We start from the raw sequence: 25,290 nt of genomic DNA, 5'->3' as shown, positions 1-25,290 counted from the left end.
TGTTTTAAAAATGGACCATGAGTCCGGAATAAAGATGATAAAGATGATGACTGTGTAACTTTTCTGTTGGAAGGTTCACGCCTGCTTGTTTCCATGGAGATATTAAAGTTTTTTTTCCTTGATTATTCGACACTATGGGAATAAATTTGGTAATCACAATGAAGACAATAGAAGATAATGGTCAGATCTATGGAGAAGCAAGCCTGCACATGGTAAGAATTCATATTTTTTACAAGGTGTTTTGAGCTATAAAACACTTGTAATTAAACAAATGCAAGAGATATATGTTTAACGCCCTACTGTGGAACATTCTGGACAAACAAATAACATCTCCTTACAGTTACACAGTGCACAGTGCAATTAAGTCAGCTGTGTTAGGACTGTGCAATTAATCAAATTTTGATTAATCAAATTTTGTATGTCAAATGATCTCCAATTTCATATAACTGAATTGAAATGATAAAAGCTTAACAAAATTTATTTTTGGATTTTTTTTTTATATAAACAAGTATATTTATTATTTTTTAAATATAAAATTTATAATTTTTTAAGTACAGAGATTGTAGAACAGCTGGATATATAGTTTATTTTGGATACAATTATGTTTTTCTATGCTTTATTTCATGTTATGTTAAGTATATTTTATTAATTTTATGTTTTATACATCGCAAAACTGCTCTAAGGTTCATATTTGTAAACTATATTTATTTTCAGATTGAACGTTTTGCGTAAATGATCAATAAAAAAGTGTTTTTTAGAGAGAAATGCTGAATAAATGCACTGTGTAACTAAAAAAATAACCATTTGAATAATCACAATTTCAATATTGGCCAAAATAATTGTGATAATATTGTTTTTCCATAATCTAACTACAAATGACGTTTTTTACTGTCCAAAATCCAAGAAGTGCATAATTAGCATGCTAGTTGTCGTTCGCATTACCGTGATGGCAAAATTCACGCTCTGGAATCTGAAAGTTACTAAAAGTGCAGATGAACTCGACAAGAAATATAACCCCAAAATGTATCCAAAATTCGTATAAGTTTTAATTTGTTAGAAGAATTTAGCGAGTGAGGTACATTGTCACTCATTGCCCGTAACTGACTTTTAGCTAGCACTGGCTAATTAGGCAGTCTCAAATATGTCCTGATAGACAGCCAGGGGCCATTTTCAGATTGGCTATGGGTAATTATTAAAACGCTATGTCACTAGTTAATTACATTCTTGCATAACTAATGAAAACTATGCATATATAGAAGGTGCTAATATTACAAAATTCTAATTGAAATTGGAATGATGAATGGTTAATTAGCCAGCTAGCTTGAAAAGTGATATTTAGGCTCATAGATTTTTAATTTTTTTTTTCATTGGCCTAGTCATTCATAATTAAAAAAGGTGTTTCTTGTAAGTCTGTATTAAAGTCTGTTGAGCCACTAGTTTTGAAACCAATGTATTAGTAAACGAACATGCATTATGATTATTCTCCATGATTTTGTTGATTTATAAATAGGGATGTAACAATAACCAAAATATCGTGATATCGTATCGTCAAAAGTCTCACAATAATATCGTGGGCTGTCACAATATATCGAATTACAAGTTCATTTGCTTGAATGCAGGTTTTATAGTAGCAACAGCTTATAAACATAGAGAACTACATATCCCATGATTCATTTCAGCGCATTGACTTGAATTCTTGGGATTATGATGGTAATAATTCACACCAAAAGCTTGTCAAGGTATTTTAAAAGCAAAAAAGTGTCCTATCTACAAAATATCGCAATAAATATTGTACCGTGAGATGCATATTGTGTTAATATCGCACCGTGAGATTTGGATATTGTTACATCCCTATTTATAAATGGCCAACTTAGCAAGACCTAGCAAATGTTTATTGTGGTGTAATGCAAAATCGAATTTTAAGAAGTTGCCGAAATGATACGATTCAATAAAAAATAAAGGCTAAATCATGGCTGTGATACTAAAAGTCTTTGTTAAACCACTTCTTGTGCAAAGTTCATATGAAACACAAACATTTTAATCATCAAAACTTTGAAAATGTCAAATGTGTCGAATAAAAAGTTTCCTTCCTCTGAACAAGCAACAAAACTGTATCACTGTAACAAAAATATTTAGTACTCTGAATTTCCCCTTTTGTGGCTCAGTAAAAGACTTATCTATCTATCTGTCTATCTAGTAAAACATACCAAAAAATACTCATGGCGATATATATACACAGCAGTCCACAATATCGATACAGTATCGTCACATTAAACGATACGATATAACCATATTTTGATATTTTTGCACACCCCTAGTTATTATGTTTCCTCATCAAAAGCAAACCTGCAACTTCACAAACCTGATGCGATGTGCAGTGGTGTTGCGATAGTGCTATGAAGGAGGAGTAACTTAGCACGGAGAGCAAAAAGAGGAGAGGTTTCAGAAAAGCATTTGTCCACCGAACGTTGGCGATCCGAATCCTGCTCTCGACATAAACGTAAACATCACTGGTTGAGCGATTCCAGCTCCCACAGATGAATCCTGTTGTTGTGTCCTTTGGCAAGACACTTCACAACCCACCTTGCCCCTCGTGTCTGTGGTTACTTGATGTAAAGCTTTGAGCGCGCTGTATAAAAATGTTACCCTGACCAGAGTGTCAAAAATGAAACTGAAATGTATAAATACGTTATTTTTGCTGAATCTAGCATTTTCTAAACAATAAAACGTAACATGGTGATATAAATATGTTATCTGTTAACAATTAATACCCCATAGAAAGTAAAATACCTTCTCTTTAAGTTCCACACATTGTTGTATTTCTTTGTGCATAATATCTGACAAAAAAGTACAAATCAAAACCCATTTCTAACTACTGTTTCAACCTCCCTGTACCTGAATATGGCAAACAGACGGAGGACACAGAACAAAAATAAAACTGCAATGTAGCTACAAGTTGTGAGCTCCCCAGATGGCCGCTCCATCTGCCTCTCAGCCAACGCTCCCGTCACTGGCTGCGTTTTCGGCATTGTCTCCCCGCATATGTCCACCGTCATCTCCAGATCCTCCATGTTAGTCTGCTGACATAACCGTCTCGCACCTCTCCCACTCGGCAGGGACGCTCCGAGCTTCGCCGAGGCCCAGGTGAGCTGTTTGGTGGCCACTAGTGAAGCTGATCCTTAGTTATCCATTACATTCTAATATTGAATTTCAAGAGTTATACTAATATTTCGAGTTATTTGTTATCATATCTGTCATTGTATATTGTCATTGCAAATATTGTTTTGTTTTAAAGGTGCTGTTACCTCCTCAAAAACAGACCTGGATTTGTTTAGTTGGGACATGTTTGAGTAAGCCTTTATTATTAGTCTGTTACATCCAGCATGCAAGTACAAAATGCTCTGTTCCACCTTGTGATGTCATAAAGTTTACAAGTTAACAGCTACCTTTTAATCTTTCAGTTCAATAGAGATTGGCAATTTGAGGGCTGAAATCAATGTATCATTCATTCGTTTTTCTAAATAAAACCAAAAAAATAAAAATAAATAAAATAAATAAATAAATAATAATAATAATAATAATAATATTTTTAAAAAGGCATTATTTTACTCCAAAACCAAAAGGGAAAAAAAAAAAGAAGAATGATTTGCTTTTTTTCAGTTTTCTATATTTCGTTTTTAAATGAATAATGAAAAAAACAAAAACAAAAAACAAAACAAAAAACGGATGGCCATTTCCTGTTTCCGTGACTTAAACTGCAATGCCAAACTTTTGCGGCACATACGGACTGAACCCGGACTGAACCAGGACAAAAAGAGGACTAAAACAAGATTAAACCAAGACTAAACCTGGTCTAAACCAAGTCTAAACTAGGACTAAACTGGGACTGAACTAAAACTGAGTGTTGGGACGGGCCTGGAGGTGCACCCGCATAAACTGTCGGGTCATCAGGACTGAGATTGGGACCAGACTGGGACCAGACCGGAAATGAGACCAGGACTGGCACCGGGACCAGACCAGAACTGAGACCTGTGACTGAACTCATCTAATTGATTCTACTGAAGATGTCTGGACTTTACAAAACACAGTGGAGCACTTCCTGTATTACATGACATCACAAGATTGAACAAAGTATTTTCTGTTTGAGAAAAGAACTCAAAACAGAAACAAAACACAACTCTGGGTATGTTTTAGATGAGGAAACAATATTATACCAGAAAGTAGCGTAATATGGGCCCTTTAAATCCTTTAAATATGGACTAGGTAACTTTTTCTGCCGGAAGGTCTGCCCTGCTTGTCTTCATGGAGATATAATAACTGCTTATCTTGGAATTATCCATTGTATCGCACCTCCACAGAGACAAACAATTCACAAAGCATTTTACATTTACTGCCATACTGAGGAAAATTTTAGGGAAACTAAAGAAACCCCAAGGTGGCAAGCAGATGGCAAATCCCCCATCAGAAAAGTTACACCTCGAAAACAAAAACACCACAGATTACACCACATTTCTTCAAAGAACATTCATTCTTAGGGATTCTTGACGTTCTGCGGGTCCCCCATATATCACACTTAGAAACACGCTTGTAAAAACTTCTTATCTGGTCAATTTCTTGTGCTAAAACCAAAATCATTTACACTACACTTAAATGAGACAAAGACGCACTTGTTAGCCGCTAAGTAGCCTATCTATCGGATCATGTGGGCTACCGACCGAAGCCGAGCCGATGGTGGAGGGAGATAGCGAGGGTGGTATGTGGATGTGTGAGGGCTTCGATTGTACGGGAGAGGAGTGAGGAGAAACGGGGCAAGAAACAAAAGACAAGGCGCTCTTTCAACGGCGGCTTTAAACTAGCAGCGCACCGTTAGCAGTGTGAAAATCGGCGGTGTATTATGCATAAGGGGATTATGAATGATTTAAGATGGTCAGGAAGAACGCGAGGGAACCTTTGGAGTCTTCAGTCGGTGATGTAAGAAGGAGTAAGTTTGCGATGGGATGATGTTGATTGGTTATGAAAGTTAAGTGAAGAAATAAGTGATGTAACGTGATGGTAGATATGAGATTAAAAGCGTGTTTTCCGTTAACTTCTGGTGCTGGGCTTGGTTGGTTTCATACGACATACTTGTAGACACGTTTCTCATTCCAGTGGATTACGAAGTATGAAAAAATATACTGTGGTTGCATGTGTAGTTTCATCTATTTTGTGTCACCTGAGATGCCTTCAGCCAGTTTAAGATAGAAAAAAATTAAGATGTTAAGATGAATTACCTGAAAATGTTATATACGTATTTTCTGGAAGATAAGGCGCACTTAAAATCCCTTAATTTTCGTATAATTCGGTACGCCTTATGTATTAATTCTGGTTGTGCTTACTGATCTCGAACCGATTTTATGTGGTACACGGTGCTCAAAAATCTGTCAAAATGTTTTAGTACAACTTTGGTAAACAACGAAGCCGCACCTCTTGATGGATTGCCGGAGCATTACTGCTACCGTCGTCAGGAGCCTCGTGGAGTAAAGGGTGAAGTATAGTTCTGCGTCAACTCATTCTGCCGCCGTCACCTTGTCGCCCTCGTTTTTGATTTATGGATCTACGTCGAGGTCTATGCGCCACGAGGTAATTCACCGCCACAAGGCTAGGGGGCTAGGATTTAAACCAGACGTTCGTGTATACCAGGTATCACCAACCTTAAATACTTAAAGAGCCAAAGAGTCGTGTCGTTTAGTCCGACAGAAGCTGACCGCATCAGCACACAAGGAGCGAGCAGTTTTTTCAGCGCTTATAGTTTTTGCAAATGAGTCATGTGGTTTTAAGACTTGTTTCTGTTAAAAAAAAAAAAGTCTGGGCAAAAAGTTTTAAAAAGAAGAAAATTTTACTTTAAGAACTCAATACTTAGGCTTCATCATGGTGTCGCTGTTCTGTTATGGCTATATAACAAATTAAAGCCACAGTATGTAACTTTTTAGTCATAGAAACAGACTAAAATAGAATGTTTTTTCCAGTTTGGTTGTGTTTATTGCATTGGAAAAACAAAACAAACAACTGCGTCTTTACAGTGAGCAGGCTTGCAAACCAGATTCTTATTTGGCCTGAGCTTGGTTTTCATGCAAATGTTGTCCTTTTGGCTACACAGCAAAAAACAAAACAAAACAATATCTAGCTAAATTAAAATGACTTAAATTAAAAACATTTGACTTTATTTGAGTAGATTCAACTTGCCAAGTCAAATTATCTACCAATGGAATAAGTGTGTTTTTCAAGCAACATTAGATTAGATCTTATTAGATATTATATTAGATATTAACGTTAGATTAGATTAGATAGTGTGTTATTCAAGCAACATTAGATTTAGTTTCTTATTTTAAGTACTAAAAGTTGTTGTTTTTCTTATTTTAAATGTAGCAAGATGTATTTTCATATTTTAAGTAGAAAAAGTCTTGTTCCACTGGTAGATCAAGTGAAAGTTAAAGTGAAATTTCTTCAAATCATGATAAAACTTTCTTATTTCAAGTCATCTTATCTTGGCTAGATTTAGTTTTTTGCAGTATATTCAGTTATCTCCGTGGAGAGTATTCCAAAGTGTAGTATTAACTGTCTATTTCTTTGGAATCATGCAGGCGAATTGCCACCTCCAGAAGGTCACATACTGTATCTTTACGTTGAAAGAAGCTCAAGTCAGTACCGGTCTATGGACATAATGAAATACTACAATTACTGTTCGGGATGTATATACAAACCTCGCAATTCAATATTTTCACGATATGCATCTCACGGTACGATATTTATTGCGATATTTGTGGGGGCAAACAAAACTGTGAATATGCTTGTTTATACTTCTTTAAAAAACATTAATACTGTTAATAATAGTACTGTGTAATATGAAGAATTAAGATTTAAAAGTGTTATTGATGTTAAGTCTGCACTGACAACACCAAAGGATCATGGTCTAAGTAGTTCCCTCTGTTTTTTTAGCTACTGCTGCACCATAACAATGAATTTACATAAAGACACTTGTAGTTTGATACATTGTGACAGTATGCGATATTATTGAGACTTCTGACAATATTTTGGTTATTGTTACGTCTCTAATTACTGTCCTAATGACTTGGCTTGAATATTTATTTCTTTTAGTTTGCACGCAGAAGATCAGTCAAGCACTTGTCCTTTGGTGTGGCTTTATAAAACACTCGACAGTTCGCCAAAGCAGCCTGCAGCGTCACTGGAAACATGACTTAAGCCCCAAGGCAAGTCTGCGGAAACTATCCCCATATGACATCAGCCGTCATCACCAGCGCGTATTACTCACTGTGGGGCCGTTTAGGATCTTCCCTTTGGGCTAATCCTTTCGGGAGGTGATTAGGAGATTGGCTGAACTTCATCTGTCTTCATTTGTTTTCAAAGAAAGCCTGACTTTGTGCATGTGTATCTGGGGTGGTCTTATCTATCGGGGCAGATTTATGACAGCAACTAAGCGTGAGCGTTCCGTAATGAAATGTTTAGTTGGGGTGTTTTTGCAAAATGGGGTCGGGGGTCAGGGCCCGCGGCGACGTAGCAGAGCGTTAACCCTGTAGGGGGCGGCGGGGAGAGGAGGAGGGGGGCACGCTGGGATGTTGCCTTTCGCAGCCTGACTGGAACCAGGGTTTGTAAAACAGTCGTCGTAAACTATGGGAGGCCCAGAAAAAAACTAACAAATACATATGTTAAAAAGGTTGAGTGAACGTTATGGATTTGAGTTGATTTCACCAGTTTAGATTGTTTGAGTTTTCTTACTTAAGACTTTACTTGTGAGTTGTTTTAACTAATTTCTGTATTCTATTTCTATTTCAGAATAAAAATGTAAACCAAAAAATATTATTGGAATGAATGGAATATGATTTTTTTTTTTATTAAATCTTGAAACAAATCAAGCAACAACATAAATATTTTAGGTTTAGTCTGTTTCAGATTGAGAATATTATTTTTTAAAGCAATGGGTGTCAAACTCATTTTGGTCTGGGGGCCATAACCAACCTACTTTGATTCCAAAGGGGCCGGATCAGAAAACTCATGGCATATGTACCCCAAAAATAGCAATAAATTCAAATATTTGTGCATAGAAACGCAAATCTATTATAGAAATCTTTTTTAATTGATGAACTCTTTCTTTGACAAAATATTATAATATTATGAACAACCTGAAACTTTAAGAAAAATGCAATTTCAACACAATGTTTTAACATTAACTTGTATGCATTTAATAGAATTTACTCCTGCTTTCTTTTTGCTCCTGAAACTTGGCATCTTTTGACCTGCACAAGTGCATCAACATCAGGCCCCATGTCCTGAGTAGCTGCTGTCTTCAGAATGTCATTCAAGTGCTTGTGTGTTGTGTGTTTTAGCTTTGAGCGCAGCTTTGCTTTATTAATGTTCATTACTGAGAAAACCTGCTCACAGAGGTAGTAACTGTAAATCTATTATTTCTAGTTGCATGTCTGCGGGCACATCAGAGGTTTTGACTGTGAATGGTGTGCGAAAAATTGCAAATTCTGTCCTCAGGTTTTAAAATATAATTAAAATATTTTAGTAGAAAATCAGCCGAGGGCCAGATTAAAGGTCTTGGAGGGCCGAATCCGGCCCCGGAGCCGTATGTTTGACACCCTTGTTTTAAAGGAATTTATTGTATAAGATGTTTAAATTTTTCATTACTATGAATGACTTTATCTTGAAACAAATCAAGCAAATTAAAAAAAAAAAAAAAAAAGGTCTAGTAAAAACTGTCAAAGCTACTTATATTTTCAATTTCAGATTCAGGCCAATGTGTTGAAAGTATTTATTGTATAAGATGTTTAAGTTATTTATTACTGTACTGTGCTGTGCTCATTTTATGTTCTAGTTTTAAAAAAAATCTGTCAAAACTATCAAAAATCAAGTTGAAAAATGTGTTAATTTATGTCATGGACATTTTTGCAGTGTGCACTTTACTGGTATTTACATTTTGTATTTCAGATTCAGATTATTAGGTGTAAAAGCTGTAAAAGTGTTTTATTACTGTGTTTGACTTTATCATGAAACAAATCATAATTTTAAGATCTAGTAAAAAAGACTGTCAAAACCGTTCAAATCAAGAGAAACATTTTAGTTAACAACCATTCGACGGTAGACATTTTTTGCAGTATGTGGATTCTCTGGCTCGTCCCTCGGGACTAAAGGCAGGAGTTGTTTATTGAATAAGTCCTGCTCTTTGTTTAAGGAGAGAGAATTTGTCATAATCAGAACAGTGTGGCCGGGGCCGCGGAGCACATCTGCTTCTCACTGTCTGCGCTCTGGCCTTTTTTATTCTCCTGGAAGAACCCCATGCACGACTGCCAAAAGCTTCCCCGCTGAGAGTTCTGGTTCTGCTTAATCCCTCCACCTCCTGGGCCATAACGTTTTGGTACTGACGGTGGATTATGTTGATAAGATTAAGATATAAGAAGATACAAATGTAAACGCATCTTTGAAAAGCATACATATGAAAAATGGGGTGTAACTGTAAATTTTTGGCATGTTTTTGCAGATTTTACAATATTTAATTATAAACGTATGGGGACGAGCTGCGTTGTTTTGTTGTACTGTCATGACAACTCGCATTTCTCAATTCAATATCCTTCCATTTATAGTAATTATTATCTGGTTTTAATAAATCATGGTTTCAAAATGATGAAAAATGTGTATCATTGTCATGCAAATAACAATTCAAAACAACATATTCTTTGTTTTGAATGGGAAAATTCTCCAAATGTTCTCTATAACAGGAAAGTCTTGCGTGAATAAGACTTGTCGGGGAATTTCTACTGAATACCAATTACCATATTTTTCAGACTATAAGTCCAACTTTTTTCATAGTTTGGGTGTTTCCTGCGACTTACTATATATATTACATTTTTCACACTGAAGCTGCAAGAGGCTTTAGGCTTGTGTGCCAATTTCTGCTGCTCCTGTTCCTTCCTGTACCACTGTCACTTCACCTCTACTGTGCATGTCTCCTGCAGAAAGAGCCTCTGTCCTTTTGCAAGTAGTGAAATATTCAGTCGAAAACGGTAATTGAGCAGCAGAAAGAAAGTTTGGAGTCAGTAAGATACTTGTGAGGGACTGGCAGAAAGTGGGGATGGAGAACACAACTTCACGGTAACCGGAAGGATGCACCATGCAACTGTCCTGAAGTCACTGGATGGATGGACAAAGCCTGGACTTCAGTGACACCAAAACCATCCTGTTGGGATTCAGAAAGGCCAGAATAATTCCAACTGGAGCTGATGCTGAGTCTCACGACAGCGACACAGAAGAGGAAGTGGCGCTCTGTTTACCTCTGGAGGTTGTGGAGTTGTTCAGAAGTGACACCGAGGATGAAGAATTGACTGGATTTAAAGATTTGGAGTGAGATGGAGAGTTTGGTAAACTTGTTCTGTTCTTTTGTTTATGTTATAGTTTATCTGAAGAACTGTTCATATGTGATGTTAACAGTCTGTTGTTCTCTCTTCTATTCTTATTACTAGAACTTGACTTTCAGCTGGCGGCAAGTGGCTGAGTGGCTAGCACTCATGCCTCACAGCAAGAAGGTTCTGGGTTCGATCCCCAGGTCGCCCAGGGCCTTTCTGTGTGGATTTGCATGTTTCTCCCCGTGTCTGGATGGGTTTCCTCCGGGTGCTCTGGTTTCCCCCATCAACCCAAAACATGCTAAGGTCTCCAGAACAGTTGATAGTCAAAGGTCAATTAAATACAATCAATCAAAGAACCTGTCCAGGGACGACAGGTGGAAATTAGCACTGATGCTACAACCTGATTACAATGCATTTTGTCATTTAATGTGAAAATTGTGCTTCCCTGTCTCATTATAAATAAAATAAAAATAAATAAGCTGGAAGTGTCGGTTCTTGGTCTCTGATTTGATAAAATAAATTTCCCCCAAAAAGTGTGACTTGTATCTGTTTTTTTCTTCTTCATTATGCATTTTTTAACTGGCATGACTTACACTCCGGAGTGACTTGTAGTCCAAAAAATACGGTACTTGAAATCACATTATTAAGTTGTATTTACTTACTGGACTTGCCTTATTTTACTTTTTACAAATTCTTCTTTATTCAAATCAAATTACCAATGGGATAAGACACTTTCCTTAGCTGACTGACAAATTATAAGTTGTAATCACTCAGAATCTCTTAACTTTTGCGGTGTAGAGCTGGCCTAGGTTATTCCAATAATATCATACCATATTCCAGTGAAAGTTACATCTAGCAGCTAATGTTCTCTTTCTAACTGGACTGTGGTCACTTGAGTCTGGAGCTGGACTCACCCTCGGGGACAGTGCGTTCCAGGACAGTGAAGTTAGCCGAGAAGCCCTCTTTAGCGATGGCGCTGTCCGTGTTGATTGTCAGAGCCAGGATGCCCGTGTAGGAGATGATTCTGCCCGGAGTGTTATGTCCACAGTACCTCCCGATGTAAGGGCCCACTGCGGAACAAAAAGGAAAACAAATATGAGTTGGAAATGTTTGTTAAGCATTTTTGTTTGTGATAAAAGTGTTCAAAAATTCAGTCATTCAGTTATATTACATCACCGCATTGTCCGGTAATCAGGAAGTGCACAGGAACATGCTAGTTGTTGTTGTTGTTCTTGTCAAAAGCACTTATAAACTCATCATGGTGAATGTTAAGGTAAATGACGAGTAACACCACTGAAAACTGTTTAAAACAAATTCTGTTTCTCATGTTTTTAAGATGTAGTGTAAGCATTACTTTTGATATATTTTTTATTTTATTCATGTTTGTACCAAATCATCACGTTTGTTTACTTAAAATGGCAATAAAGTCGATATTAATTCTGAAATGCATACATGACTAATTGATTTCAGTCCGTGTCTCATTTGTTCATTCGTTTTTCAAAATAAAACCAAAAATAATTAAAATTGTCTCCAAAACCAAAATGAAAAAACAGATAACAATTAGTTGTTTTTTTTTTCAGTTTTCGATTTTGTGTTTAAATGAAAATGGATAACGGTCTTTTAAGGGACTTTTGAACTGCATACGGACTGAACCAGGACTGAACTAGGACTAAAACAGGATTAAACCAGGTCTAAACCAGGTCTAACCACGTCTAAACCAGAACTGAACCAGGACTACCAGGTCTTCCAGGACTAAACCACAACTAAAGCGGTCTCAGACTTGGTCTCAGTCCCGGTCTGGTCCCAGTCTCAGTCCTGATCACCCGACAGTCTATGCAGCCGCACTTCCAATCCCGTCCTGACACTCCTGGTTCAGTCCTGGTTTAGTCCTGATTCAGTTCTGGTTTAGACGTAGTTAGACCTGGTTTAGGACTGAGACCGGGACCAGACCAGGACTGACACTGGTTTTGTTCTGGTTCAGTCCTGCTTTAGTCCTGTTTTAGTTCTGTTTTAGTCGTGGTTCAGTCGGCTATCTGTTTTTTTTCCATTATTCATTATTATTTTGGAGACAAATAGCTGTTTTTTTCATTTCCTTATTTTTGGTTTTATTTTGAAAAACAAATGACTGATTTCTATGCATGGGTTTAAAGATGAAAAGCCTGTAAAATGTTGCTCTATATCTGGAAGCTGAAAAGTTTTAGATGTAGACTTCTGATATGACAAAAATCAACCTTGTATTTGTGAAAAATAAAATAAAACCTCCCCCGTCTGTTTTGCTTCTTGTATACGGACAGAAAAAATGGCATCAACTTAAGCCCATACATTAGAGACCCCACAACAGGAGAGGGTGAAGGTTGGGTTAGCTCAATATTTGTTTGTTTACCGCCCGCTCCTCCCACCAGAGCCGCCCTCTCTCCCCTCTCTTCTTTGCCCTCTCTCCCCCCCGTGGAGGCGTGAAAACTGGAGAGTCAGTGTGGCATTAAGCGCAGACCATCGTAAAGCGTGAGAAAGCCCCGCTGCTGCATTCCAAGCCCGGCTATCAGTCTGCGGACGACAGCCAAAGTCTACTGGAGCGCCGGCCCAGTCTATTTGCCCGTTGTAAATTCCCCGGACCTCCTTTCTTTTCAGCGACTTGATGAGGGGGTTTTGTGTGGAGCTGAGTGGGGATTCAAAGAGGGTCAAATACAAAGGGCAGTAAAATGATCATGTCAGGCACACGTTCTGGAAGTAAGAAGTGAGTTAAGTAAGAATGTAGCGGTGTTATGTGATATAATATGGGAGTATGAAATGTCAAAAGTTTTGCAATGTTATCATAGACTTAATAAGAAAAGTATAGGTTCGAAGCAAGGCCATATTCAAGGGGCAAAATGCATCGTTTTGTAGTAGCAGTACTGACAACAGAGTAACATAATCCTGTGTTTAAATAAAACTACTAGGGATGTAACAATAACCAAATTATCGTGATATCATCAAAAGTATCACAATAATACCGTGGGCTGTCACAATATATCGGATTACAAGTTTCTTTGCTTAAATGCATGGTTTTATAGTAGCAACAGCTTATAAACATCGGGAACTACATATCCCAAGATTCAGTTCAGCGCAGACAACATGAAGAAATATGATTTGGACTTGAATTCTTGACAGTAATAACTGACACTAAAATCTTGTCAGGGTATTTAAAAGCAAAAAAGTGTCTTGTCTACAATTATATCAGCCTCTTCAAAATATCGCAATAAATATTGTACCGTGAGATGCATATCATGATAATATCGGATCGAGAGATTTGGATATTGTTACATCCCTAATAGCTAGTATAGACATTTTTAGCATAGAAAGTTTTTATTTTATTTTTTATTTATTTTTAGAGGGCAAATCCTTTTAAAGTGATAATGTGACCAATTAACAGAAATTATGACTGAATTACATTGAATTATGATGAATTGAATGAATTAATTTTCTTAAATTTTCTTCTGTGAGCATAGTAGACAATTTTGTATTCTGGTTTTAAAAAGTTTATACTATACCTACTTTTGAACAATTGAAGAACCGTTCACTTCTCTCACTAATGTTGAACCCTGACCACAGACTGTATAAAGAAGAGGACTAAACGAGCGTGACGTCACCCATAGTGTTCAGCCCCTCTCAAATGTGAGAGTCTGAGTGTGGAGTGACTGAATAATGAACTGTAAAGAGCTTTGGGTATCTTCAAAGGCGCTATATAAATGCAATCAATCAACCAATCAATCAATCAATCAAATAAAGCTCCCGATGCTCACGTTACAGGAGAAAATCTGGAGTCAGGTTCTATGTTATGAATAGGATTTTTTTTTATGGACAAAAAAGCAAAAAAAAAATTCAGTAACACATGTTGCAGGTTAATACGACCATTTTAATACCAAAATGACAAGACTCACAACAGCAGTTACAAAGAGAGGGACAAGATCTTAATGTAAGTCAATTGGAGTTATGGTCAGAAGGAGCCGGAAGAACCTCCTGGAGAACTTCCTATTTGACACACGACGGCTAGCGCATTAACTATGTCCACTCATATATACTGTCTATGACCATGACAGAGATTGTGACAGGAGACAGGAGATTGTTTTCCATATGGTTCTCATCCACACATGTTGCTGATTGGTTGAAGAATGTCTGGCCTGGTAGCTGCTTACTTATGCCTGCCTTTTGAAATGTATAAGAAAAATCTCTCTTTTTTTTCCTGTACTGTAGTAAAATCTGTTTTTACCAGAAGAAATAAAAAACGAGCACAATGCCACTCAACATGACAGAGATACAACTTGTTACATGAGCCCGTTTCTGTATGGTTCTCGTCCACAAAATCACTGATTGGTTGATTGTCAGGTCCTGTCTTTTTTGCTTCAACAATAAGGATCAAAATTTTCATTCTTGAACCAGAAGAAATCCAAATCAGGTACAGCTCCTCTCACTGACGTTGAACCATAACAGAGAAACAGAGATAGTTTTCATATGGTTCTCGTCCACAAAATCACTGATTGGTTGATTGTCAGGTCCTGTCTTTTTTGCTTTAACAATATGGATCAAAATTTTTATTCTTGAACCAGAAGAAATCAAAATCAGGTACAGTTCCTCTCACTGACGTTGAACCATGACAGAGAAACAGAGATAGTTTCCAAATGGTTCTCCACAAACACGCCCACAGGTTAAGATTTTCCAGATTCCAGCTTTTTTGCTTTCCCGATACACTATATGGACTCAAATTTGTATTCTTGAACCGGAGGAAATCAAAATGAGGTACAGCCCCTATAAGCCCAGCACAAAGGCGGAGAGAAACATGGGAATCGTGCATGGCGGAGCACAGTGACCCTGGCCTATTGCGGCGATGTGCGCTGTGATCCGTGAAGTTTGGTCTGCGAGCGTGGACCTGCAGCTTATCTGTGATTAGGAATGCTGTGATCAGTGGAGAGTGACAGCGGGGCCTGGCTGTCATCTCAACATGCCACTGCTAGCCCCTTACAGCTCCCAACGCACGGGCCGGAGCACCGCACGAGCACCCGAGGGACCCCGAGGACCGACGTGGGGTGTGTGGATGTCCGTAAGGCTGGCTGCTCAGAATAAGGTCTCCAGGGCGGGGTATATGTGCTACATTCAAGTACCACAATAAGATTTTATAAAAGGGTGAATTCTCCTATAGCTACACGCATTTTAAATTTGAATTTCAGTTTTATGAAGAGATAAACAAAGACACATTATGTAATTCAATGTATGTAATAGAGAAAATTCTTAAAATGTTTTGTATTTTGTTAATTTTATTTATACAATACATTTCGAATCAGACTTGAGTCACTATTTTTAGGACTTGAGACTTGACTTGATAAAATGGACTAAGACTTGGGACTCGACTTGGACTGGAGGACTGTGACTTGAGGCCTGTGACTTGAGAAGACTTGAGAAGCACTTTTAAATCTGAATTCTTTCTATTCTGACTGTAATGATTCACTCTAAGATCTTGTCAAGATCTTAGAGTGAATCAGAGGAAAAATTTACATTTCGACAACTCTTATATACTCTATAAATCGGTGATCTCCAACCTTTTTCTTCTGAACAAAAATGCCAGAGAGCTACTACTCACAAGAAATTGAGTAAATATAAGAGTTAGATGTCAGTTAGATGCCTATAAAACATAAATCATTATAAATGATTGTGTACAAAGTTAGGCATCAAAATATGCTTAATGGTAATAGGCATTTAAATAATTACATTTTGCTTATTCAGCACAATATGTCTAATTTAAAAATCCCTTGGCGAGCTACTTGGAAGGAGGTGAAGAGCTACAGGTTGGGGACCCCTGCTATAAATACTCATATGACTTTATGAATATAGTTTATCTTAAAATTCATATAAACTGCAAAAATCTAAGGTATATTTGGTACTTCGGTTTAAAGCCTTGAAATGACTTGAAGCTCAAAGCAGACAACTTGGACTTGACTTGGACTTATGGGTCAATGACTCAAGACTCGACTTGCACTTGCCTATATTTTACTTGGGACTTGACTCGGACTTGAGGTCAAAGACTTCGTCCCACCTCCGTTACATAAAACTTTCAAGTGGAGAGTCCATCACCTGCTCTTGTCCAGTGTTCTACAATATGGCATTAAACGTGTCTATCTCCATGGAAACAAGCAGGTGAAACTACGCCAAGTTACAGGCCAGATCTACGGAAAGGCGACCCTACTCACATTAAAAAATACAGGTATTTTTGAGCAATAAAAACCTGCATACTTGAATAAATGCAAGTTGGAATAGTTTAATGCCATACTTGGGAACATTCTAGGCTACATGACGACATCTCCATGGATTAAAGCAAGCAGAAGAACCAGAAAAGTTACATAGTTCCCCTTTAAGCTTGTTTTATCAGATGCCCTTTCTATTGTAATATTTTTCAACAATACGAACTCAAGCGAGATCAGAATTGCGTGCCTTACAGTTGGTGGGCGTATGCTTAACAGACTGTGTTACTATCTAAGACTATTTTTTTTTTACAAGCATAGCAATAAAAATAACATAGTTTTTAAACATTTTTACAGTTTATTTATGGAATATTTAACCATTTCAATACAGGACCGCACCTGATTTTGACATTTCTGTTTACAATTGGCGACGCGTAGGTGAATACATTTTGCTGCTACGGAAAATAAGCCGGCATTATTCATATGTTGTCAAAGTATATACCCGTTTTTCTATAGCCGGGGATAACGCCAACACGCAAATTATATGAAACAACCTTATGAAACTTTCAAATCCCGTCTGAATGCATTTGTTTTGGTGTTATTTCGCTCGCCATCTCCCGCCTCCAGCTGGCATGTCTGCGGACCCCCGGGCTAATGTACTATCGATCCGACGGCCGTCATAAGTAGCATTCCCATGGCGAGTTTTTATTTATTTTTTACACCGCGCTGTCTGTCACCCACAACAACACTTGATGGGTGTGATGGCACTTGAGCCGTGTCGAGTCCTGCCCTCAATACACTTTAAAATACACGTGCGAAAACAAAATGCAAAATGTTGTTGTCTGAGAGGTTGCGTAACAGGGCTGTGAATTTTAAAACTGCACATACCCGAAAATTCAGTGTTTCTTTTTGGTTGGGGGTCCGTCAGTTTCTTATTTCTATGGAGATGTCATTGCTCTGCCTAGAATGTTCCGCAGTATGACATTAAACAGCTCTACTTTACATTTATTCAATTACATGTGATTTTATAGCTCAAAAATACTTTAAAAAATGACATTCTGACTGTGAGCGGGGTCGCCTCTCCACAGATCTGACCTGTAACTTGGTCTGGTTTGGTAACATCTCAATGAAGAAAAGCATCTGATGGACCCTCCACCAGAAAAGTTACACAATGTACCTTTAAATGATGTTACTATTTTTTATAATTTGAATTTTGAAATGTCAAAAATATACCAAAATGTATAATCGTACATCGGGGCACTGTGTAATCGGCTTTTCTGCAATATTTCATAGTATGGCATTAAATGTATCTATCGCCATGGAGATAAGTGTGTGACACCATCGGGTCAAGTTACAAATCAGATCTGTAGAGAGGCGAACCCACACACACCAAGTTTTTGCAACTGACTAAATGTAAGCGGTATGTTTAAAGCAATACTGCGGAACATTTCAAACAAAGCCATAGCATAACTCCATGGAGACAAGGTGGCGGCAGACCAACCAGAAAAAAGTTGCATAGTGCACCTTTAAGCAAGCTTGAAATTATAAAACTAAAACAATTAGGTTAAAAAGTCATCAAAATCCATATATAAACACCAGATGGTCTCCATCTGTTATGTTGCATCATGTACTAGCCATGCTGTTAAGATTTCAATGTTTTTCACTCTCCAATGCTAATAGCTAACGCAGCTAATAGGCTCTGTGCGCTTGCTAGCTCACCGTGTCTCAAAACGAATGCTAAGTTTTCTTTCAAGCATAAAATATAAAACAAACAACCTTTTAAAATATGTAGATGATTTCAATTTGAGGCACTGTTTAAATATTTATTACTCATCAAAATTAGCATTAGCGTTAGCATTAGCATTGAGGCATAACCCACCAACAAATAGCTCCAACTAGTGATAGGCTATGTGCTAATGCTTAAAGAGATAGTATGTAACTTTCTGGAAGAGGAAAGTCAACTGCATGATTCCATGGAAATAGAGTTAAAGCCATGCTCCGGAACATTCTCCATGGAAATAGATAGGTTTTAGACTGTACTGTGGAATATAATAGTAAAAGAAAGTCTGTAGATGACTGAAATTTGAGGCATTGTTTTGATATGTATTATGCATCGAAATTAGCATTAGCGTTAGCAATGGCACAAAACTCCCCATCTCTCGTACCGTCATACTTTGGAACATTCTCCATGGAAAGGGATTTAATTGGAATACTGTTCTGTACTGATGTAGATGACTTCAGTTTGAGGCATTGTTTTAATATTTATTATGCATCGAAATTAGCATTAGTGTTGACACATAGGGCTGGGAATCATTAAGAAGTTGCCGATACGATACATACCTCGAAAACAAAGGCCTCGATGCAATACATACCTCAATACACAGGCCATGATATGATACATACCTCGATACACAGGCCTTGATACGATACATACCTCGAAACACAGGCCTTGATATGATACATACCTCATACCTCGATACATACCTCAAACAGGCCTTGATATGATACATACCTCGAAACACAGGTCACAATACGATACATACCTCGATACACAGGCCTCAATACGACACATACCTCGATACACAGGCCACAATATGATACATATCTCGATACAGTGAGCTTTCAATTCGATCCAGTATCTTTTAAATTAATTCGATACAGTTCAGTCAAAAATAAAGGCTAAATCATGTTTGTGATACTAAAAGTCTTTGTTAAAACACTTCTTATGCAATGTGAATATGAAACACAAACATTTTAATCATCAAAACAAGTGCATATGTCAAATGTGTTGCATAAACAAGTTTCTGAACTGAACAAGCAACAAAACTGTAGCGCTGTAATGAAATAATTTGGTAAAATATACCAAAAAATACTCCACGATAGTCCACAATACTGTATTCTCACATTAAACGACACGATATTTCAATATTTTTGCACACTCCTATTGACACATAACTCTCCCCACAGAAATACAATTGGACAAGAAGCAGTGACACTAACAGTGAGGCTGCACAGAGTCTATTAAAGGGCTTTGATCCGACTAAAAGCCAGATACACAAGTTTTTTTTTATAGCGTAGCCTGTTTATATTTATTCAGCCGGTTGATTTATTATATTAGAAGTCACGTCATGTTTTAAAAGGCCAATATAAAGCATAACATGTCCTTTTGACTAGTGACTGTGGGATAGATTAGATTCCAACTCTTCAATATTAAAAAGCTGTACAAAAAGGATATTAAAAGAAAAGACCCCAAGGTGAAAATTAAGTGAAATATTCCTGGTGGCCTTTCTTCTTTTTTTTTTTTCTTTTTGCGCATTAATCAACCCAAACCTCGAAATTAAATTCATCCCACCTTTTTAGAGTTGACACGCAGAATCCCAATGAGTTACAGAACTACTGAACTCGTAGGTCAAACCGTGCAAATCTTCTGTGAGAATATTGAACTCTGGGTAAACCACCATGAAATAGTCCACTGATTTACACTTCGACCTTATCATCAGAAAAGAATGTTTCTTGCTCAATGGCACAGTAAATGTAGGATATGTGCTCAGATGAAGTTTGAACCAGCAATCCTCCAGTTGGTGGGCAATCCCTTCACCCACTACGCCACTGCCATGCCAACTATAGCCTACAGTATGTTTATGCTTAAAGAGATAGTACACAACTTTCGGGAGGTGGAAAATCAGTGGCATTTCGGTGGAAATGGAGAGTGAAAGCCATACTTCGGAACATTCTCTATGGAAATAGATAGGTTTTGTGTCGTACTGTGGAATATTATAGCCAAAGAACAATATTTCCATGGAAACGAGCAGAAAGAGGCCCTCCTCCAGGTCAGATAAGAGTCAGGCTTGTGGAGATGCAAGCCCGCTCAAAGTAAAGATGCACGTTTTTCAGTGCAATATGAACTTTCTTTATGAACAATCATGCTTTTATTTAGTCTATTTTCTGGCAAAAAGTTACATACTGTGGCTTTAAAGGTCCAATATTACGCAAAAAAATGTAATGTTGAATGCTTTAAACCATGTTATAATGATGTTACCTCATCAAAAACATATCTGGATTTGTATTTTGTTTCATGTTTGTGTGTTGTTGACATCTCCAAAGCTCAAAATACTCTGTTCCACCTTGTGATGTCATGTAGTGGTAGTTTTCAAGTTGGCTTTTTTACCTTTAGTTCAGTAAAGATTGTAAATTCCAAATGTTTAAAAAAAAATCATATTCCCCCAAAAAAGTAAGTAAAAAGTAAGTAATCCTTTATTATTAATCTACTAGTTTACATCTCCAAAGCTCAAAACGTTCTGTTCCACCTTGTGATGTCATGAAGCAGTAGTCAGTTCAATTCAAGTTAACAGCTACTTTTTACCTTTTGTTCAGTAGAGATCAGCAATTCCACGGCTGAAATCATCCAAATGATTCTAGTGAAGTTTAAAAGCACTTTGTCTATTACCATGACATCGACATCTTAAGGTAGAAACAAGTGTTTTCAGTTTGAGAGAAGAACAAAACATAACTCCAGGTCTGTTTGCGATGAGGAAACAACATTATAAAATAGCTCAGAAAATGCGTAATATGGGCTCTTTAAGCAAAACAAAACAAAAGAAATTACACCCATTCCACCTTTTTAGACTAGACACACGGAATTCCAATGAGTTTCAAAACTACTTTGTGAAGTCGTAGGTCAAACCGTGCAAATCTTGTGTGAGAATATTGAACTCTGGGTAAACCGCCATGAAAGCGCCTGCTGATTTACACTTCAACCTTATCATTGGGAATGCCGGGGAGCGAATACTGATGCGGCCGGGCTCCAGCAGATAAAATTCCGTCAATTTTCGAAGCGTTGATGGGCCAGAGACGCTTTCATCTCATCTGCACTCCAGGTTGGAATCGCCAGGAGAAAAAGTGCCAACATCAAGAGGTGGAATCGCGAGCTGGGTTCAAAGTCTTGTCTCAAGCTATGGAAGGGCGGCTGTTTGAAGCCTGCTCTTTCTCTTCACTCTGGGTTTTTTAATGGCATTGCAAAACGAGGCTTAAAACGAGAGTGGAATAGTTCACAAAATGGAACCTAATGTAAGCACTGCGAGTGTTACAAAGTTTGATTAAAGCCTCTGTATCGGATTTTTTTCCCAATGTATTTGATCAAAGTTTGCCTTGCCCCAGTATAGATATATTGCATAAGCAGCTCTTGTGCGTTCTGTATCTAATAATAAAGCTTTTTATTGTCCGATAACCAGGAAGTGCATGATAGCATGCTAGTTATTGTTTCTACCGGCAAAACTGTGCCCTGATTTTTGCATGATTCAGCGCCAGTAGCACAGTACAGTTAGTAAAAATGTTTGTCAAATTACACTGGTTCGATTTTTCCAATGCTGGTAATGCATGCTGCTGTTGTGTCCTAGAGCAAGATGAGCCTCGCCGATGATATCAATATCAATATATCTGGTTCAATCTGTGCAAATGGGCACGTATACTGTTGTTGCGTCCTTAGGCAAGACATACTCATGGGTTTCAGTTTCCAGTTATAGGAGCCATTTTGTGGACTTTTTACGTTAATTGCTATGGCAACAGTCCAAATTTCCCATCACAAGGCTAATTTACCTTAGCCAGACTGGTGCCATCTAATGCCTCCGCTCAATTTCATTTCTCTTCAGCGACTAGGTCAGGAATCGGAATACACTAGATGGTTTGCAAAAACCCTAGAAGTGCGAGTTCGGGCACCAGCCAATCAGCGAAGAGCCATACATTCTGTGTTGTCAATGATTCCAAAGATCGAGGATTTAAAGCCTGAACAAAGAGAATGTTTGGTGAATTTTATCAAGGGTGAAAGACGTTATTGTCCTTCTTCCTACAGGATTTGGGAAAAGCTTAATATATTAGTTAGCCCCATTAGCGGTGCATTACATACATTACGACCAAATAGCAGTGATTGGCTAAATTAAAAAAAGTACTTGCTTACCATCGAGCAAATGAATCCTAATGTTGCGAAGTCAGACGGTTTCTACGAAGTGAAACCGGCTGATGACTCAGGCTAGTTGATTGCTACAGCAACAGTCCAAATTTTCTATCATTATAAAACCCATGGCTAATTTACATTGCTTTAAATTCAGAATCGGTGTCTGGTCAAGAAGTCTGGTCAATAAGTGTCTTGCTCACTAACCCACAAGTTGCCAATTTAGTCCCTACCACCGCCAAAGCTGGGTCGCATTGTAAGTCAAAATGCTCAACCTCAGTAGCCTCCACTGTCTGCGCTTTGGTGAATAAACAAATGAAGTTCGATTCGCACTGTTGCCAACGCCCACTGTTGTTGTGTCCTTGGGCAAGACCATTCGGCTTCTTCGCTTCCAGGCTTTTAACACTGTGTTGTACGAATGTGCGATCGGGTCCAAGATTTCAAGTTCAAATGTACTCTATAAATAATTGACTGTTTATTTTGGGTTCTATTTCCATAGAGAATTCCCCGCGTGTAGAAATGCAATGGTTTCGGTTTGTTTCACCTGCTGATTTGGTACGAGCCTCTGCGTGTGACCTCTGGGTGAGATTCATGTATAAACAATAGATTTCTGACAGGAGCGTGCGCATTAATATTCCAGAGCGGATCCGGTGAGGTGCTCGGATTTGTGGTGAATTTATGTTTTATTGTAATCAAAACATGGACCCGTGTCACAAGATGGTCGCTTCTTCATCTCCGTCAGCTCCAGATTGTATTTATGAATATTTAGCTGACGTAGTTTTGTGTCAGGTATGGGACCACACTGTTACTACTACTTTTGATATTACTACTATTACTACATGAATACTACAACTCTCACATTATGCAATTTTTTGTTTTGAATGCAAGCATCACGGTTCAATACATTCGCTATAACTATTACTGCCACTACGCAATGAAACTTACTACTACTACTACTACTGCTGCCAACAATGTCACTAGAATTTGTTTTTACTTTTACTACTGTAACAGCTCCTACAACTACTAACACCAGTACAGACACTTGTACTACTAACAATTGCTTCTTTTACTGCTATTGTTTCTGCTATTACTACTATTACTACTACTACTACTACTACTACTACTACTACTACTACTACAACTACTACGCAATTACTTTACTGCAAACATCAGCATGCAATACTACTACCACTACTAATACAACAAATGAAACTCCTACTACTACTTGCTACTATGCAAATTACTATTACTTCTAGCACTCGCAATACTACTTCTTGTTTTTTTATGGTAAAAATCAATATCTAGTACTACTACCACTGCCAGTAGATTTTGGTTTTACTTCTACAACTGCAACTGCTACTACTACTAACACTACTATATATGCTAGTACTATAACTAGGCTTCTTTTTACTGCTACTACCACTCACCTCTACCTCTACTACTGCCACTAGGAAAAGCCACTTTTTTACTTCTACTACTGTTGCTACTACTAGCACTACTACTACTGCTACTACTAGTACTACTACTACTACTACTACTACTACTCCAATACTATGCAATAGTACTTCTCCAATACTAAAATTATGCAAAACTACTAACACTCCTACAACTAATGAAACTCCTACTTCTACTGGTACTTGCTACTCTTACATGCAAATTAATATTACTACTAGTACTACTAATACTTCTACTACTACAGCTGCTACAACTACTAACATCACTACAGACACTAGTACTACTTGTCTTCTTTTACTGCCACAACTACTGCATGTCTCTACTGTAACCATACAATATACTACTACTACTACCACCACAACACTAGGAAATCACTTTTTTTTAAACTTCTAATACTGTTGCTGCTATTACCACTAACACTACTGCCACCCCTGAACTAAATTCTGGAATTGCTTTTTACTGTTACAACTTCATTATTTTTTCATGTGAGTATGTGCAACATCTTGAACTTACAGTCAATGTCCTGTCACCCCATTTTGACATCTCCCTTAAGACCCAACTGGTATCACTGACCTATAATGGACCCCGAATTCGCTTACAAACTCCACTGTGACACAAAGCAGCCGGGGACAGGAGCGGCAGGCGCGGCAGGGTCGACAGGCGCGTACAATCAGCCAGCCGTTTGGCATTGAGCGATGACCAGGCATTGTGCTCCCGCCGAAAGACTCCTGGACCTCCGCCAAACTCCGATCCGGACTAAAATCTCCTCTGCTTCTTACAATGGGGCCGGCTGATGTGTGCAGCGCTCATCTTTTCGGGCCTCGGTGTCGCGTTACGTGTGTGTTAGGGAAATGTCTGGGGAGGGGGCCTAAAAAAAGGTATATTGTAATCCTAAACAAGAGATTAAGACACTTTATCATAGGAGCTGTCGACTGGTGCGGATTTACCAGCCCTGAAGCGTAAAAATAGAGTTGGTGTTGGTGTATTTTAGTACAAGGTTTGAGTGGAAGGCCTTGTAAAGAAAATGACAGATTTAGACGGACATTTTTAAAATTCTGGCACAAGTATTGAAGCTAGAGTGAATTAGCATTAGTATTAGCCATAACAATTTCAGTTATTGTTGCCAGACTAAGCAAACTGAAGATGCTTTGTGAGTTTTTATGTCAGATGCCCTGCTAGAAGTATGATTCAACAGGAGTGGGAACTGTAGGTGGAGTGCCCAGCTCAATGACACGACAAAAGTACACATCTGGCACAAGTATTATGAAGTTAGACTGAA

General features: G+C 37.9%; 1 protein-coding gene across 5 annotated transcripts in view; it reads right to left on the bottom strand.

Moving 5' to 3' along the window:
• nrp1a (neuropilin 1a) overlaps positions 1-25,290 on the bottom strand; it is a 218,962-nt gene that overhangs the window by 94,773 nt on the left and 98,899 nt on the right. For all 5 annotated transcript variants that reach the window (XM_020930709.2, XM_055150807.1, XM_055150804.1 and 2 more), the window contains exon 6: positions 11,315-11,470. In XM_020930709.2, coding sequence (XP_020786368.1) covers positions 11,315-11,470 — 156 coding nt within the window. The remainder of the gene's footprint in view (positions 1-11,314; positions 11,471-25,290) is intronic.

The sequence above is a fragment of the Boleophthalmus pectinirostris genome, unplaced genomic scaffold, assembly GCF_026225935.1.
Source record: "Boleophthalmus pectinirostris isolate CB_2022bp ecotype Guang Dong unplaced genomic scaffold, ASM2622593v1 HiC_scaffold_15, whole genome shotgun sequence".
Classification (NCBI taxonomy): domain Eukaryota; kingdom Metazoa; phylum Chordata; class Actinopteri; order Gobiiformes; family Gobiidae; genus Boleophthalmus; species Boleophthalmus pectinirostris.
This window is presented reverse-complemented; position numbering and strand designations above follow the sequence as displayed.